Source organism: Emys orbicularis, chromosome 5, assembly GCF_028017835.1.
Source record: "Emys orbicularis isolate rEmyOrb1 chromosome 5, rEmyOrb1.hap1, whole genome shotgun sequence".
Lineage (NCBI taxonomy): Eukaryota > Metazoa > Chordata > Testudines > Emydidae > Emys > Emys orbicularis.
In genome coordinates this window covers 32,378,809-32,397,970 of record NC_088687.1, presented here as the reverse complement: position 1 = coordinate 32,397,970, position 19,162 = coordinate 32,378,809, and the positions used below count along the sequence as shown (strand labels likewise).

General features: G+C 44.8%; 1 protein-coding gene across 1 annotated transcript in view; it reads right to left on the bottom strand.

Annotated features, from left to right (window-relative positions):
* Positions 1-16,403, bottom strand: part of PAPSS1 (3'-phosphoadenosine 5'-phosphosulfate synthase 1) — a 74,508-nt gene extending 58,105 nt beyond the window's left edge. Inside the window, exons 1-2 of the mRNA XM_065405035.1 lie at positions 16,309-16,403; positions 6,673-6,787 (exon numbers count right to left, since the gene is read on the bottom strand). Of these exons, the coding sequence (XP_065261107.1) occupies positions 6,673-6,787; positions 16,309-16,368 (175 nt within the window). The 5' untranslated portion in view covers positions 16,369-16,403. The remainder of the gene's footprint in view (positions 1-6,672; positions 6,788-16,308) is intronic.
* Between the last annotated feature and the right edge of the window lie 2,759 nt (positions 16,404-19,162).

Here is a 19,162-nt window from a genome sequence, read left to right as displayed (position 1 = left end):
CATCCTGGGTTCTGTCCCAATGCCCTGTGATGCATTGCTTTACATCTCAGCAATCCCTGTGCTTCCGTCTGCATTTGGCGCCATCTTTCAACGGTTTGTGTACTGCACGCCCTGCCCTACCTCTTTCAGGCTGCAGGAATGGATCCCGAGCTGTTGACTAGTATGCTGCTCGCACTGACCAACATGTCACAAGTGGGGGTGGAGTTATTCCTTAAACTACAAAGGCAAGAGGAGTGCGACATTGATCTCGCCACACATACTAGCTACGACACGAGATTACTTGTGGCATTCGTGGAGGTGCTGACCACAGTGGAACACTGCTTTTGGGCTCAGGAAACAAGCACAGAGTGGTGGGATCACATCATGATGCATGTCTGGGATGACTAGCAGTGGCTGCAGAACTTTCGCATGAGAAAAACCACATTCATGGGACTGTGTGATGAGCTTGCCCCAGCCCTGCGGCGCAAGCACATGAGACTGAGAAATGCCCTGCCGGTGGAGAAGCACGTGGCGATTGCACTGTGGAAGCTGGCTACTCCAGACTGCTACCAATCGGTCGCTAACCAATTCAGAGTTGGAAAGTCAACTGTTGGGAGTCGTGTTGATGGAAGTGTGCAGGGCCATTAATCGCATCCTGCTCCAAAAGACCGCAACTCTGGGCAACGTGCGTGACATTGTGGATGGCTTTGCACAAATGGGCTTCCCTAACTGTGGAGGGGCGATCGATGGCATGTACATTCCAATTCTGGCACCAAACCACCTAGCCACTGAGTACATTAATCGCAAGGGGTATTTCTCAATGGTTCTCCAAGCGCTTGTGGATCACCGTGGGCATTTCACAGACATTAACGCAGGCTGGTCCGGAAAGGTGCATGACACACGCATCTTTCGGAACACTGGCCTGTTCAAGAAGCTGCAAGCAAGGGCTTTCTTCCCTGACCTCAGATCACTATAGGGGAAGTCAAAATGCCCATTGTGATCCTGGGAGACACCCCCCTACCCCTTAATGCCATGGCTCATGAAGCCATACACAGGGCAACTTGACAGCAGCAAGGAGCGGTTCAACAAAAAGCTGAGCAAGTGCAGAATGACTGTGGAGTGTGCATTTGGCCATTTAAAAGCCCGCTGGCGATGCCTGTATGGGAAGCTGGACATGGCCGATGACAATATTCCTATGCTTATAGCCGCGTGCTGTACGCTCCAGAATATTTGTGAAGGGAAGGGTGAAAGCTTCACTCAGGGCTGGACCGCAGAGGCTCAGCACCTGGAGGCTGAGTTTGAACAGCCAGAGACCAGGGCTACTAGAAGGGCACAGCACGGGGCCATAAGGATCAGGGATGCTTTGAGGCAGCAATTTGAAGCTGACAGCCTCTAATATTTGTTGCTATGCTCAGGATTGCAGTGCTTGTAATGCTAGGAGGTGATTGGAGCACATGATGCAAGAAGGGACCTTAACATAATAGTATGTTGCTTTGCAGTGCTCTTTTTGCTTTCACTTAATAGAATAAAGATTGCTTTCAAACAAACACAATTCTTTTATTGAAAGACAACAATCAGAGGAGAGAGTCAAACGAAAATCATCAGCAGGGAGGGTGATGGGGGAAGGGAAGGTCTCAAGAGGAGGAGGGGTCCCGGGACAGCTACAGATTTGTGTATGTCCAGGGATCATACCCAACCTTCTCCTTTGGAGTACTATGCAGCAGGTGCTGGACTTCAGCAAGGCCAAACTGCAGAGGGATGGGTGTTGAGTGCAGTGGGTAGTGGAAGTTCACAGTGCTGGACTGGGAGGAGAGGAATGCTGCGAGTAGAGAGTGGAGCCAGGAGGTTGATAACAGTGTGTTGGCGGTGTGTGTGCGTGTGTGGGGGGGGGAAAGCATGGGAAAGAGTTTTGCGACAGAAGCTGCAGGGGAGGGCAGGCGTGGAACTGCTCGGTTTGAAGAGCTAGTATCGCCTGGAGCGTGTCCGCTTGGCGCTCCATAACTGTTAAGAGCTGCTCTGTGGCTTCTTTCTGGTGTGTCGCTTTCTCCTTTTGGTCCCTCTTCTCGCTGTCCCGCCACTCCTTCAATTCTTTTTTCTTGGCGGCGGAGTGCATCATAACCTCACGCATAAAGTCCTCCTTAGTTCTTCTTGGCCCCTGCACAGCCATTCTGCCGCCGATAACAAAGAGGGAGGCTGTGCTCCCAAGGTGTTCTCTGAGAAGTTTAAATGCAACATTTTACAGAAGCAGTATTGTTTGCAACACAGACACTGTTTCAGTGCTTTAACACACAGCTGGTACTCACACACCTGTCACTAACTGGCTGACCACAGGCAAGCATACATGAGCCACAAATCCCTCAAAATGGTGAGTAGCTGCAGGGCCAGGGTAAATCACTGTTCCCAGACCCTGCTGTACACTGGGCATGTGGCTCTTGGGCACTTGGGGAGAGCCAGCACTGTAAGGTGGGCCTGATAATCATTCCTGTCCCCACACTTTCCACAGGAGGTGATCATTATGGAAGATATCTCGCTGCTGAGGGGGAGCAGGGAATCAAGGGAGGGTCTTCTCCAAGCCTGCAGCTACCACCCTGGCACCTATGCAGCTAGCCTATGTGCAGCAATGGTCCCCCCACCCATCACGGCAAAGTGACATGTGAAGTTACCGTTAATGGGGCAAGAAACAAAGCAGCTCTGCCTAGGAACCTGTGGCAGCGGATTGCCCAGTATCTCCATGAGAGTTTCCTGGAGATCTCTGAGGGAGATTCCTGTGAAGTGAGAGAGTCAATCAACAGCCTGTTCCGCCGCTCAGACTAGGCATGAGTGGGAGACAAGCCTGCTTTCTGCAACCCTCCTGCCCCCAACAACTCGCTTCAGCAATTCCCAAAATCAGAGCCACTTACCAGGGGCCCCGTCTCCTGTTTGTGCTTCACCAAGATCTGATTGCTGTGACTGGCTAGGCTCCTCCGGAGTAGAAAAGAGCTCCTGACTGCATGCATCTCTGGCCTCAGAGCCACTCTCTGCCTCTGGGTCCCCCTCCCCCTCTTCATCAAGATTTCCTCCTCCTGGCTCGGTCCACTCTTGACTGGCACAAGAGCCAACGAAATAGCCACAGGGTCCTTCGCAGTGGGGGGGGGGGGGGGTCGCCACCGAGTATCACATCCAGCTCTTTGTAGAACCGGCAGCTCGTGGGCGCAGCACCGGAGCGGCGGTTTGCCTCCCGCACCTCGTGGTAGGCATTCAGCAGCTCCCTCATTTTGACCCTGCATGGCAGTGTGTCCCGGTCATGGCCCCTTTCTATCATGCATCTAGAAATCTGTCCGTAGGTATCATAATTCCAACGGCTGGAGCGCAGCTGTGACTGCACAGCCTCCTCTTCCCAAATGCCGATGAGGTCCAGCAGCTCAGCATTGCTCCAAGCAGGGGATTGCCTAGTGCGTGGAGCCGGCATGGCCACCTGGAAAGATGTGCTGAGACCCCTGCATGCATCACCGAGCAAACAGGAAGGGGACTTTCAAATTTGCAAAGCGGTGGGGCTGACGGTTGGTCACCTGAAGGCAGGGTAGCAGAGTTCAAACCGATGGCCAGAGAGGTGAGAACAGGCATTGTGGGACACCTCCCGGAGGCCAATCACAGCGCTGTAATCACCATGGTGTCTACACTGGCACTGCAGCGCTGTAGCCGGCACAGAAAACTCTCTCATCGGGGTGGTTTGTTTAGAGCGCTGCATCTGCGCAGTTTCTGCGCACTAAGTGGCTTGGCAGTGTGTACACCTCGGGAGTTACAGCGCTCAAACCTGCTTTACTGTGCACAAACTTGCCAGTGTAGACAGGGCCTTCTCCATCTTTATGTTTATTTTTAAACAGAAGATCGAGCTCAATGACCTTAGCTGATTGCAGCTGTGGAACCGAGAGCCCACCTCTCTCCATACCATAAATAGGCAGGAACCAAGCCAAGCCATTTAGGACTTTATAGGTCAAAAGCCAACACCTTGAACTTCACTCTAAATCCAATGGGCAACCAGTGCAGTTCCCACAGCAATGATAAGTGGAGCTTCAGGAGAGTTAACAGGGTGCTGGATACTGCACCAGGTTATATTTGCAGCTGGATTTAGTGCCAGCGTTAATGCTGTCTAGCTGAAATTGTTCAACTTGTCCTCCTGTTACACTAATAAAATAATACCAACAGGATCTTATAAGAGGGATGAGGCAAAATGCCAGGTTTATTGTAAATACAGATAAAGAGCAAGAAATCAGGATATGCAATTCAATGTTATTTCACCACCATTCCTTATTCATTCACACACTCATTCATACAAGTTCTGCATTTTTATAGTTACCAGCCTAGAGGTTGCTCATGGCAGAGTACTGGCCAGGTAGCCTGCACACGAGGGTGGAGCCGAGTCCTTGTCAGATGCGCATCCGATGCTCCTGGAGGGTGGTTGCAGAACCAGACTCAAAGTTTTCAGTCTTTAGAGTCTGTTTTTATTGGATTTTATTCCTATGCCAGTCTGCGGGAATTGCTTCATCATGCTGTTACTGCATCTGAAGTGTTAATCACTCACTGTTCTCATGTTTGAAATGATAAATCCATCATGCAGATGGCACAGCAGTGACGGCTCCATGACGGCTATCAGGTGTTTATCTTGTTCTTTGATTCTTTCATCCTTGGGATCCTTGGGTGGATTCTGGTTTGCCCTCCGGGGGTCATCTGGTTATCTCCACTCTGCGCATTCTTCGGACAATTGAGACTGAACTTCCCTGATCATTCATCCTTTATCTAAATCAAGCATCCATCCACATACATCCTCTATTTTAACATACATTTATCACTTATTACTTCACTATCTCTTAACTTCTAAACAACTCTCAGGATGTTGCAAATCAAAATTAGGGGGGAGGGATAGCTCAGTGGTTTGAGCATTGGCCTGCTAAACCCAGGGTTGTGAGTTCAATCCTTGAGGGGGCCACTTAGGGATCGGGAGCAAAAATCAGTACTTGGTCCTGCTAGTGAAGGCAGGGGGCTGGACTCGATGACCTTTCACGGTCCCTTCTAGTTCTACGAGATAGGTATATCTCCATTTATTTATATATATATATAAATATATATATACACACACACATACACTTGAACTTTAACATACATAGCAAACAAGTTAAAAGTTACCAAGAGTGGGAAGCTGTGTTCTGTTTTGAAGATTATAGTTGTTTTTGCAAAGCCTTATCACTCTTTGAGAAAAGACTTTCTGTCTTAGGATGTGTTACAATTAGCAGTTTGGCCTTGCATGTTTCTCAGAGAGAGGGAGAGACACAGAAATGAGAAAGCAAGAGGCCTATTCTGTTACCAATATCTTGGAGTTTAAGCTGTGGGGAATTTAATCTTACCCCTGGTCTCTCTTGGCCTCAGACTTGTTATACACATACATTTTATGGTCCTAATACAGAAATTCCCTGATATGGTCCAACATTCCCACAAGAGTGCTGTAATATACTGGTAGCCTTTTAAAACTCCCATAATGCACCGCTTCTGGGAGTTGTGCTGAGAAGTGAGGGATAGGATTAGGTATCTAGACAAATCTGCAACTGAAGCAGTTTAAAACACTGTTAAGTGTGGACATAAAGCAAATATGTAGGGGTATAAACACTGATCCATTTGGGTTTAAACCACTGCAGTACAATGGGTTAATTTACACATAGTTCAACTCTGCTGTAGAAAATGCCCCAGCAGCACAGGTAATATGCTGCTTTAATAATGAGTCTGATTAAAAAAAAAAAAAAATACTGATTCAGTTAAGAGAGAGAGAAATCCAAAGCCAGAGTAAAGGAAAAATCTTGAAAAAAACATTAAAAAGGACATTACAAAAGTGAAAAAGAATGACTCAACGTTGCCATTTAAAATGATATTGTGAAGAAAGTGCTTGATCCTGACATGATGCTGTCTTGTTTACACAAATGTAAGCTGATATTCGGCCTACTCAAAATCATGTTAAAAGCAGAAAGACCATTTTACAGTCTGTCCTACAGTAATTTCCTGCAAGCCTGACCAGGATCCCACTACACAGATTTATAGAGAAACATTTGCTCTCCTACACAAACTTTTTGTATTTTATGAGACCTCTGATACTTCCCTTCCAAGAACCTCTCTTAAAAAATAAAAAAAAAAGAGGACTGAATATCTCCTTTTACAGGCAACACTCAGCTCTCTCTAGGACACAAGCAAACCTTTCCCTACTCTATGACTGTGGCTAGGTCTACACTACAACGGGGGGGGTCGATCTAAGATACGCAACTTCAGCTACGTGAATAGCGTAGCTGAAGTTGCGTATTTTAGGTCGACTTACCTGACTGTGAGGACGGTGGCAAGTCGACCGCTGCCGCGCCGCCGTCGACTCCGCTGCCGCCTCTTGCCGCGGTGGATTTCCGGAGTCAACGGCAGAGCGATCAGGGATCGATTTTATCACGTCTTCACTAGACGCGATAAGTCGATCCCCAATAGACCGATTGCTACCCGCCGATCTGGCGGGTAGTGAAGACGTGCCCTGTGAAGTCAATAAACTAGCAGTAGCCCTTTGTTTTAATCTAAGCCTCAGACCCACATGTAGCAAGAAAAAGCTGAAAAGAAGAAAAAGAGAAGATAGAATGGGCAAACAAAAATGAAGAAAAGCTTCATAAATCCATGCACAGGGTTTGACTGTACCTGTTAACCAGACTGTGCAGCCGCGAAAGCCACCTCTCGTCCCCACCACTTGGCCTCTCTTGCTCCTGCTGACATGATGGGCTTGATAAGTGACGTTGGTAGCTCTCTGCATTCCCTGTAGATAGGATAGTTGATTAGGTTAAGTTATTCACGCATACAAAGGGAGACTGACAGTCAAACTAATAAAAGCAAAGATAACATTCAATCGATCCTCAGCTACATAAAGACAAAGGGCACAAAGGAAGTTAAACAGACCTGTATGGACTACATACATTGAACTCCCCACTTTCCACCATACGGATGGCTGGGCTAGTCAATTATTGCATGCAAATTTGACTGGCTAAAAATATGAGGTCAGATGTTAAAACACCCTTATTTAGGTAATTAGAAAGCCAGTTAGATTTTATCAGCAGAACTGTACATTCTTTAGATTAAGAAGAAACTATTCTCACAGGATTGTAACAAGGTTCCCATTATAAGGCTTAATCTTGGCTCCTTTCTAAAAACCCCAAAAAGGGTCCTTTCCCCTGCAAACTGTGCACATGTGGTCTGATTTCCAGTTTTGCACTCAAACATCTAGACCACCCTGCCTTTAGGTAAATCTTCTTTCAACCTCTAGCATGCCTTCCACTATCATTCCAACCTAAATGTAGCACTTTGCCTATGGTCTTATAGCTATATGGTCTTCTGCCATAAGACATTCAACCCCAAAGTGCTGGTGGTGTCTTGGAGACTTTGAAGGGCAGGGCTGAAATTCTTTGCCTTCTCCACAAGCAAGGCAATGTCAGTGGCATAGTCTTGATTAGTGGACGCTTCTTGGCCAGCCTTGATTCCAACACATGGAGCGTCAAGTCCTAATATCCAGTCAGCTGCTCAACAGAAAAGTGCTAGGGTTAGACTGCATCCCTGCTGCACACCTGAGATTGTGTTGAAACGCAGCAAAAGCCATGAATCAAAGTGCACTCCTCACACTAGTACTGGTGTGAAGATTGCGTGCCAGGCTTAGCAAAACATCTAGAATGTCAACTCCTTTCAGTCTGAGCCCAAATGCTGACCTGTCAACCAAACTGAACACTGCTTTGATACCAATAAATGCCATGTGAAGCAGGAGGTTAAATTCTCAGCACAGCTCAGCCAGGAGCCGGAGGATAGGGACAGCTTCCAGTGTCAATCACCCATCAGTGAAACCTGATTGCTGTGGATGACAATGTCTGTCATGGAGCAGCTGCATCCTACTAAACAGAATGAGGCCAAAGACCTTTCCAGGCACTGATAACAATGAGATCAGCCTACAGTTGCCAGACTCGGTGCGAGATTCTTAGCCCTTGTACAGGGACACTATGATGCCAACTTTCCATTCTGGTGGTAATTTGTCTGATGCCCGCACTTTTAAGAACAGTCGATGCAAGCCGATGCTCATTGATTCCAAGGCACTTTTGAGTAGCTCAGATGGAATACCATCAGGTTCAGCAGCACTTCCATTCTGCAACTTTGGGAAGGCCTTTCATACTTCCTCAAGTGACAGAGGATCAGCGTTTTCCCCTAGGTCTGCAGCCACGCGGTTTACCAGATCACATAGCTCTGGACAGTTGTCAGCAAGTGTGTGGGTCAACACACTTTCCTAATATGTTTTCCATCTGTCCAGGACATCGTTTGTTGATGAGAAAGGATTACAGGGAGAAGGGTTAATAGCTTTGGCTATGGCCCTTTATAAAGAATTATTTTATAATATAAATAACCTACTTATATAGCACTGTAAGCATGTGTGACACAATCTAGTCAGAAAAGAAGACATTCCTGCCATGGTGACCTTACAATCTAAGGCCCTAAACCAGCAGAGTGATCAGCATGGGCGGTCCCTTAAATTCAGTGGGATTTCACAGTGGGCGTAGAGGACTGCTCATGTGAATCACTGCAAGATTGAGGCCTAAATTAGGTAATTAGACAACAGATAAGAGATATGACAATAAAGGGGAAAAACAAAAACACAAAGCACCTTAGAAAAGGATTCTCAAAAAATGCTGAATTTGCTTAATTAAACACACTGACATTACTAAATTCACTTTCTGGATTCAGCAATTTGTTAGTTTTAAAGTGAGGTTTATGGGGGACAGGTAGTTTGGAGTCCAAAGTGAGATGCTTAATTAGGAGAAGTTCAGAGATATGATACAGAATACTAAAAATGTGCACTGCAGAAACAATAATGGGAAAATACCAACCATCCACATTTAGTATGTTCATCACCACTTTGCTCTTACGCCATGTCTACACTTACCGGTAGATTGGCACTGCTGCGATCGATGCAGCGGGTGTCAATTTAGCAGGTCTGGTGAAAACAAGCTAAGTCAATGGCATAGCGCTCTCCCGTTGACTTCTAACCTCCACCTCGCCGAGAAGCATAAGATAAGTCGGCGGGAGAGTGTCTCCCGTCGACACAGTGTGGTGTAGACACCATTGTCAACTTCAGTTATGTTACGTTATTCACATAACTGGAGTAGCATAACTTAGGTTGACTTACCGCGGTAGTATAGACAAGGCCTTACTTTTGCTTCAGATATCTTCAATGGCATGGGAAACCTTATTCCCCCTGCCACATACATCTCACACAGTCTCAGCTTGGGGGGGGGGGAGCAATGAGTGGGAAGCAACACACAAGCACCTTCTTTAACAATAACCTGAAGTATTAAAAAATTTAGTATTTTCCCTCAGTTGTATGTACAGAAAGACCCCGTTTAATCTATTAAAAGAAGCATTCATTCATTCATTATCACTATTTCCAGTGGCACACACAATGCCATCCTCATTCTCGCTTTCCCCTATCCCCCAACACACCCAAAGATACCTTTCAAAACAAGAACCCAGGGCACACTATTCCAGTGCTTCTGCTGCTGGCTCTCCCAAGCTGCAGCAGCAGAAGTCATATCAGTTTTCCCTGGTGTTCTAGAGAAAGCTGTAGGCAGCAATGAAAGTGACAAAGATCAGGTCATTATCATTCTGCTGCTGCTTGAAAGAACTGTGAGCTGCAGCAGAAAGAGGCGGTGGAGTCATGCGCTAGGGAGGAAGACTCAAAATCAGAGTCTGGCCAAGGATAAATTAGCAGAGACACTCCACAAGCAGAAAGCTGAGGGAGTGGAGAAGAGACACACACTCCCAGTACAGCAGCCAGCAGGCTCTGTGGGTATACTTTCCGTGTCAAAAACCTACCGGGTGGCAGCTATGAGTCAGGAAACCATTAAAAGGTTCCAAAGGTTATGAATCCCAGAATACATCCCTTTCCTAACAACACAACTCATTTTTCATTTTGCAGTTCACCTTTAGAACCAAAGGGCTCAATACTATTCCTTCTCAAGTAAATGACAAAACCCGCATAACTCCAAATGAGAGCTGAATCTGGACTAAATCTCTTGAGAGCAGCTTTTAATACAGAGCTGCACTAAGATTTAATGACTTTGTTCATTTGTTCTCAATTGAACATAATTGGGAAATTAAGCCGGTTTTGATGCAATACAAATTTTCCTAGTCTAGACAGCCTACCACCAAATTGTGCAGCCGGTGCTACAGAAAACAGGATTATTGATAGTGAATGATTCACAGTAGCCTCAGTAGCTCTAGCACCATTGCCCTAAATAATGGAAAATTACCTCCCTTTCTGTACCATATCTTAACCTTGGCGTGTTTATTTTGCAGTCTATACTTGGGCATGTTGCATTATGTTTGACAAACTATGATTCTCTAGCATTTTTGGCTGGAAAAGGGAAGGGTTGGGAGAGCTGACATAGACCTCTGTGTTCAGCTTGATTTTTGGTGACGAATTTTCAACATCTGAACACTTGGGAGATTTAAATACCTCCAGAACAAAAAGATTTTTCAATAATTCTGTGGGCATGTTTTCCAGCTGACCTCAGGGCTCCAGAAATTTACCAATCATATGAGTCAGAGGTATAAACCAACCAGCTAGGTAACAGCACAAAAAAAGAGAGGGGAGTAAGATGTGAGGCAATGACTACCAGCCTGATCCACAGCCACAGCTCTAGGGCTTAGGATCAGCTGCTTGGGAAAGTTGAGCAAAATTGTCATGATTCCTGCCAGTTTTAATGCTGCCCATAGGGTTGCACTGAAATGCAAAAGTGTCCAGTCAATCTTACTGTGCTAGCAAAACTAAGAGCAGCCGCAGGAACACTAGGGCTGTTGTTCTTTCTAATTAAAGATAACAATAGTGCACCAATGCACCTTTGAGTTTTTTTTAAATGAAAGTTTGAATTTCACACTAACTAATGGTTCAGACTTCTTCAGTTTCAATGTAAGATTCCCACTTGAAAAGTAAGCAAGCGGGTTTCCCAATTCTTGCTCTATCTGCCTGCGGAAGTTAACAAGGAGGCTTTTATAAAGCTACAACCAATGTATTAATTCAGTAGCCAGACAACTTGGGAATAGATTCAAGAAACAAACTAGTTCAGGTACATATAATAAATTGGAGATACTCCAGAAAGCTGATTGGCTAGACTCACTTCCTGATTTCAAAGAAGAAAAAAATATGTATTTGGAACAGCTGGCACTGCAGTAGAGGAGAACAAGAGTATCCATTCAGTCCTGCCCACCCAGTCGCGTTTAACAGAAATAAGCCATTCACTTGTGAAAGAGTAAATGTTCAAATAGACCCACACTATAAATACTGATTTTCCAAAAAATGTTTATATACCATTGATACAAAAATATCTATACAACAACCCGGGAATATTACATTCCTTCATTACAAGGACAATAAAACAAGGACATCCCAGTCTGAATACTTCAAAATAATTTTCTTTTGTAAGGAAAAAGTCTCAGAGAAGCATGTAACATACACTTACTATCTTAGGTAAACATACTCATAACACTTACACATTATTTATTTAAAGTGGGATTTTCTAAAGCACGTAAGTCACTGAAGTTCAATAAGACTTGTGTTCTTAAGTCACTTGGGTGCTTTTGGAAATCCTACTTTTGGAATCTTAAAGTTACGCAAATCAATATTACTGTTGCACCAATCCACAATATGCAATATTTTTAATTTTGCATATCACACTTAAATGTTATGAAAAATTAACAATGATCACTCAAAATGTGCAGTTTTCCAAAATATTAAGTTGATTTTAAATGTAAAATTTCAAATTATAGTCTGAAGGGTTGCAAAAAGACCAAAAAGTGCTAAAATAATAAGTACACAAAGTCTAAAGACAGTCAGTTTTTTTGGCTCTACTTGAAGACAGTGTTTCCTGGCAATAAGTTTATGTATGTCTAATTTCAGTCTGAAGAAGCGAATAGTTAATTTATTCAGGGATTTATATTTTACAATATAAATGCTGAGAAAGCCTTTATGTATATCAAAATGAATGGTGCCAATATAATAAGGTTTATCTACAGATGTGAATCAACACTGAAGGGATATAATTAGATTTATATAAATGAGCCATTCTTGTTGGCCAAATTCAGCAGCACCTTTATATTATAAGATTTTTAACAGCCTAAAGGCCATAAATGCAACACTGCCACTGTTACTGGGCTTATGTACTGCTGTTCCTCCGTGAGACCCCAAGAAGTATACCCCAACACAGGTGTCAGGCCTTGCTCTCTCCTGAGGTTGAATTCTACACATTGGCTACTCTTGGACCAGGCCCTGGGCTACAGCTTGCTGGGTACCAACCATGACTACTTCTGCAGGTCCAACTGGGATTTGGAATCTACAAGAGTTTCCCTTCGGAAGCCCATGACAGCAGCTGATTAAAGTGAATGAACAACAACTTCAACACAGGTTTCAAAGTAGCAGCCGTGTTAGTCTGTATCAACAAAAACAATGAGGAGTACTTGTGGCATTTTAGAGACTAACAAATTTATTTGGGCATAAGCTTTCGTGGGCTAAAACCCACTTCATCAGATGCATGGAGTGGGAAAAGAAACAGTAGGGAGGTACATCTACACAGTACATGAAAAGATGGGAGTTGCCTTACCAAGTGGGGGGTCAGTGCTAACGAGACAATTCAATTAAAGTTGAAGTGGGCTATTCTCAACAGTAGAATACCGAGGGAGGAAAAATCACTTTTATAGTGGTAATGAGGCCAATGTAAACAGGGTGGCCCATTTCAAACAATTGACAAGAAGGTGTGAGTAACAGTATGGGGAAATTAGTACGGGGAAATTAGTTTTTGTCGTGACCCATCCACTCCCAGTCTTTATTCAGTCCTAATTTGATGGTGTCCAGTTTGGCAAATTAATTCCAGATCTGCAGTTTCTCATTGGAGTCTGTTGAAACTAGCCCACCTCCACTTTAATTGAATTGTCTCATTAGCACTGACCTCCCAGTTGGTAAGGTAACTCATCTTTTCATGTACTGTGTAGATATACCTGCCTACTGTTTTCTTCCACTCCATGCATCTGATGAAGTGGGTTTTGGCCCACGAAAGCTTATGCCCAAATAAATTTGTTAGTCTCCAAGGTTCCACAAGTACTCCTCGTTGTTTTAACTTCAACACAAAGTATTGTTTATTCTTTTGCCCAACAGTACACAGCAAGCAGAGCCAAGATATAAAACAACAGAGTCGGTCACTTGTATTTCCTTATCTAAGCTCAACCACTCTATCCCTATAATTCAGGCAGGTCTGGCTTATTTCCCCTCTCTGAATTGGGAGAAACAGCCCGCACCACGTTCAACATGATCCTTCAGTCTGAGTGAGTTTTCCCAAACCAACAACTTTTTCCACTGAGACACCCAGGTAGCTTCTTTCAGCTCATCCAAAAAAATCCCATACAGGTTGAATCTTGCCCCATTGATGGCTCAGCCATTGTTATCCCAGGCCAGGTCTACACTGCAATAACAGGCCACATCTACACTGTACCAGCTGACTTGGGCTCATGGAGCTTGGAATAAGGGGCTGTTTAACTGCGGTGTAAACCTTCAGGCTTGGACTGGAGCCCATGCTCTGGGAAGCTTCCCACCTCTGTGGCACACTGCACAATTGGTCATCATATCAATATAGGAGATTGATGAACATAGTAGGACCTTAAAGAAACAAGTATGTTTTTAAGTATCATGCTGACTTCCACAGTAGCTTGGCTTAGGGGAACATCCAGCACATATTGGTGAAGTTAATAGCATTTGCTACTTTACCTTTGCAGGTTAGTCACATCACCACAGTTAATTATTACACAGTACTAGAGAAAACTCAACAATGTACTTGGACTATTGATATTAGCTGTTTTAATGAATGAAAACATTGCTAAAATTAAGTGACACGGCTGAGGCAAATTTGCCCCTGACAATTTAGATTTGGTAAGCAAGTGACTTTATACAACCCTAAAACCAACAGACATGGGGGACGACGGTGTTAAAATTCCAGATGAGACCAAAACAAAAACATCCCCTGCAGTGTTTATAACTCGGGCAATGAACTGACCCAGGAAAAAGTGAAACTGTCTATAAAACAAAGATAAGAGTGACTAGCCTTACATATCTTTTCAGTTAAATAAAACACCAGCAGGAACAGTAACCAGCAGGTTGGGGTTTTTTTTAATGTTTTTAAAACATATGGAGTTGCTAGTAACTTGTTTTGTTTTGTTTTTTTTAAATATTTGATTTTAACCAGTATTCCCTTAATGCCACTGCCCAGAATGTCATAAAATACTAGGTTTTAGAGTGATAGCCGTGTTAGTCCATATCAGCAAAAACAATGAGGAGTCCTTGTGGCACCTTAGAGACTAACAAATTTATTTGGGCATAAGCTTTTGTGGGCTAAACCCACTATGATGAAGTGGGTTTTAGCCCACAAAAGCTTATGCCCAAATAAATTTGTTAGTCTCTAAGGTGCCACAAGGACTCCTCATAAAATACTACCCCTCTACCCCGATATAAGGCTGTCCTCGGGAGCCAAAAAAATCTTACCGGGTTGTAGGTGAAACCGCGTCATATTGAACTTGCTTTGATCCGCCGGAGCGCGCAGCCCCGCCCCCCGCCCGGAGTGCTGCTTTACCGCGTTATATCCGAATTTGTGTTATATCGGGTCACGTTATATAGAGGTGTAGGTGAAGACAAAGAACAAAATTCATTCTTACATAAACCCATTGCAGTCAATTACAACAATGATTTTGGATCACAGGGTTCTCCTACACTAGAAACCAGAATAACTGAACACAAACAGTTTAAGAGCAAAAGATTAAAAATATGTCATGTGTTCCTCATTCTTGACACAGAATTAAGAACTTCCAACAATTTGATGCAATAAGTTAGTATGGAAACAACTTACAGGCACATGTTCTGACCAATAGTATTATCTCTAAATAATACCAAAGGAAAGAGTTGAACACCAAACAATTTAGGAACAGAGATCCCACCTGTTTTGTCTAACATTCATGTGGTCCTACATCAAGACATACTAGTTTTCAATTTTGAAGTTTCCTTACCAAAGGAATTTGTAGGAAACTACAGAGCAATACTTTGACACTAGCTGCTTGATTATTTCTACAATATTAATGGTATAGTAAGAAATATTACTTATTATGGCAAGGAATAGAGGCCAATCTCTCCAACTAACATCTGCTTAAATATAGAAGTATTTTCAAACTCCCAATCATTTTCATACACTGTACCAAAAATAACATAAGTGTTCTCGGGGAAAGCTTCTTCTTTCTCCCTGGTTTGCTAGTCTTTGGCCTGCACTGTAAATTGATCTGCCCATATGCCCACACCTCTATGAATAAGAACCATGGTTTTCGTTGTTTGGCTTAAATCTTATTTTGACAGTTTTCCATTTAGCCACCACATTACAAAGAACCTCAGTCTTAAACTGCCCCAGATTTATGAATGGTTACATTGTACATTGAGTCAAGTATCAGAGGGGTACCCCTGTTAGTCTGGATCTGTAAAAAGCAACAGAGAGTCCTGTGGCACCTTTAAGACTAACAGCTGTATTGGAGCATAAACTTTCGTGGGTGAATGCCCACTTTGTCGGATGCATGCATGGATGTACATTGAATCCTTCATCTTTCCCTCTTCCAACATATCTGAAGCAGAGGAACCAAGGTTCAAAAGACAGGAGTGAAAGCCTGAAATCTGCATTTTTTCCTGTGCAAACCCCACTTCCTACCTCTTCCCCCGGAGTCCAACTTTCAAAACATAAAGAACGACCCCTGAAGGCAGAGCCCCAGGGAATGAAGAGATATGCTGGTACCCAGTCTCACTCGCCTGGGGGAGGTAGACTTTCACGGGTATATTCATTTTAAGCCAACATTTACATTCTCTGGGTAGGGAGATTCTGACGTTTCAATGAGACATTTACAATCCGATTGCACCGCCACACCCTATCCCATCCAAAGTACCAAGGATTCAAGTCACCGTCGCTCGAAACACACACACCCCCAGTGCAAACGGCACGCACATCCTCCCTCGCCACCCCTCACCTTTTGCAAAGTGCAGACCCAGCCCGTGCAATGGGGACCGCGAGCCGGGGACACAGGCTGCTGCTGCTGCCTCTCTCGAGCTCAGCAACCAGGTCTACAGATAAGCAATGCCACATCAGCACCGGCAGACAGAGCCACCAGTTTCCCAATTTCTCTTCCTCCTCCCCCCGCCCCTGCGCTACCGGTGCAGCTCCCCAAGCCGCTCACCCAGCTTTGCACCGCGTTGCTCAACTTGACTTTCTTGCTCTGACTCCCAGGCCGTTCCATCGCCAGGAGAAGGGCGCGCGCGAGGGGGGGGAGCTTCCAAACGGAGTGTGGGGGTGAGTGGCGGACAAGAAACTCTTCGAATGCTACCGGCTCGCGCTGAGCTCTCAGCTGGGGGAGGAAGGGGCGGGCACGCGCCGAATCGCCGATACGGCAGAAGGGACCTATAGGAGGAGCAGCGACGCGCGCACTAGCCTTCTGCTACGCACAGGGTAGAGAGCGCGCGCGCCGCTCGATTGTGACGCGCGAGAAGCCGGCTGTACCACGCACACACACGAAAGGGAAGGGCAGGGATGGGTTTGGGCGCTTCCGGTGTTGCCGCTCTAGCCCCGCGGCCCTTCGCTCTTTTGTCCCCTAGAGCCGGGCAGGGGGGAGACGGTGGGAGGCGCCAGGCCCGGGGGCAGAGGGAGGGAGTGCGATGGGTGATTGATGTGCTGCTGGTAGCTCAGGCCCAGCCTCACGCAGATCCCCGGGGCAGCTGGCTGGGTCCCTCCAGCCTCCCCCCAAAGCAGCCTGACTTGGGGGGGCTGCCTAGAAATCCCTGCATAGGGAGCAGCCCCCTTGTCCTCCCCAACCCCCTGGCCTCAGGTGTGACCAGGACCCAGACTGGGACCGCGGCACGGGGTTGTGCCAGCTCAGTGTAGCAGTTATGGGGTCTCCCCATCAGTGCACAGCATCACAGCTTAATGATTTAGTTGTACAAGTTGTATTGCAGTACTGCCAACAGCCATCAAGGCCCTGTGGGCAAGGCCCTGTACATGCATCCAGTAAGAGATAGGGCCTGCATTGAGCTATGTACAATCAAAATAGACAAGACAAAGCTGGGAAGGGAACCTGAGGCAGAAAGGGGAAGTGAAGACATGCTGCCGTAACACCCGACTGTTGAACCACAACATTGTCATACCACATCAAGGATTTTTTGACACACGTTGCTTCACATCATCACCATGTTACATCATGACATGATGAAATCTTGTCACGACACATTGCACCATTGTCACATTACACTGTGACACCTTCTCACAGTGCATTGTAACATCATTTTGTTGCGGCACAATGTGTGATTCTGCTGCATTGTCCTCAGGTTGTAGAATGACAGCAAGCTATATCCTGACAGGATGATATTTTAATATACCACCATCACTTTGCAATGCATTGTGCCAATGCAGTGTTAGGAATTTGTGACACACATTTGCCTCTTAAGACTGATTTACAAAAGTAGCAGCCCTATTTTGATTGTGCCCAAAAGAAGAAAAATGTTTTTAAAATGCATCTTAAAATGTTTATTTGTGATATCATCTGACATTCCATTAAAAGCTGGGGTTGTAGAGAATCTGAGGGCACTGATTCCTCACTGATGCCTATAATCAAAGGTTCAGCTTATGTAATTTGTACACCCATTAGAATGATGCATGCGCCCAGCTATAGCTGGCCACCACTGCAAACAGGTGAAGAGGGAGTGGTGGGGCCAAGGGAACTTACAAAACAGGGAAAGAAGAAAAGCAAAAACATAACAAAAAGAAAATTAAAATAAAAGCAATCACTGAAATGTTCTAATGATAATATTATACTCTCACAGTGCCTGATCTTACTGAAGTCAAGACCGCATTGGACCCCTGCTTTTCTGTTGTTTTATATTCTAGGAACCTTTTCTTAATGGAAGTTGAAAAGAGAGAACTCACAGGTCCCTAAGCAACTGCTTTATCACTTGTGCTAAATGTAAGAGAAATGATAGTGACAATCTGTACTTTGAATCACTGATATGTATTATATTTACTATATAAATTAGACATTTTACATATGTCTGTACTTTGTATGTTATCTGACAAAGGCCCTGTTCTAAGGAGAATGTTTCACTCACAACTACAAGTTAGAAAGATACCTTCTCAGAGGTACCAACTTGCAAGGTTTATGTATTCATCTAAAGTTTAAATCACTTACGCAAGTGTAAGAGTTCTTTGAAATGGGAAAACTGTTGGCAATGTGCCCAGATAAATTATTAGCAAGTCAGAAATAAATGAACAATTAGCAAGTCAGTATTAATAAATGTATGGAATTAGGAAATACATTTATTGTAATTGTGCATTGAGGTCTGAAGTAAATGATAAGGTAACATCCAGCCTGCTAATGAAGAACTTAACACTGGGGATGGTGGTGGGGGGAAGCTTTTCAAGAACTATAAACAGATGATCCCTTGTTACCTAGGGACACACTGACCATGATGGATATTAACAGTCACAGTCCTTGGATACTATCCTTGGATTAATGAGTCATCTCACACAGACTTCCATAGACTGACAGAGAAAGAGCATCCAGCTGCAGAACTAAGACTTAAAAATGTCCTTCTGTTTTACTACTAGGTTGAATTAGGTCAGGCCTAGTTAACTGTTTCCCACACTGTTAGTCTAGCTACTATATTCAGCTTAATTTATGTTTGAGATTTTCTATTTATTTTCAATTGCATGCTGTGATGCTTCCACGGCGTACCCAGCATTGTGAGGTGCCTCGCTACCAGCTGCCCTTAGCATGAGGAAGCCTTGCCTGTGCCTGCCATGGGTCAGCTCCCTGATTCCACTGGCCATGAGCAATGCAAGCACTTGCCTCTTGACCTGCAGAAGCTCTGCTGTCCCTCTGCAAGTTAGCGATAACCATGCTCCAACCCTGGAGACCTCTGAGCAACCCCCTGGAGTGTCCAGCCCCTGGTCCCCTGAACACTCTCAGAATTCACAGATTTGCTGCTCCCAAAGGAATAGTACCCCTCAGTTTACCAGTTACACCTCAGATCACAGCTCTGCTT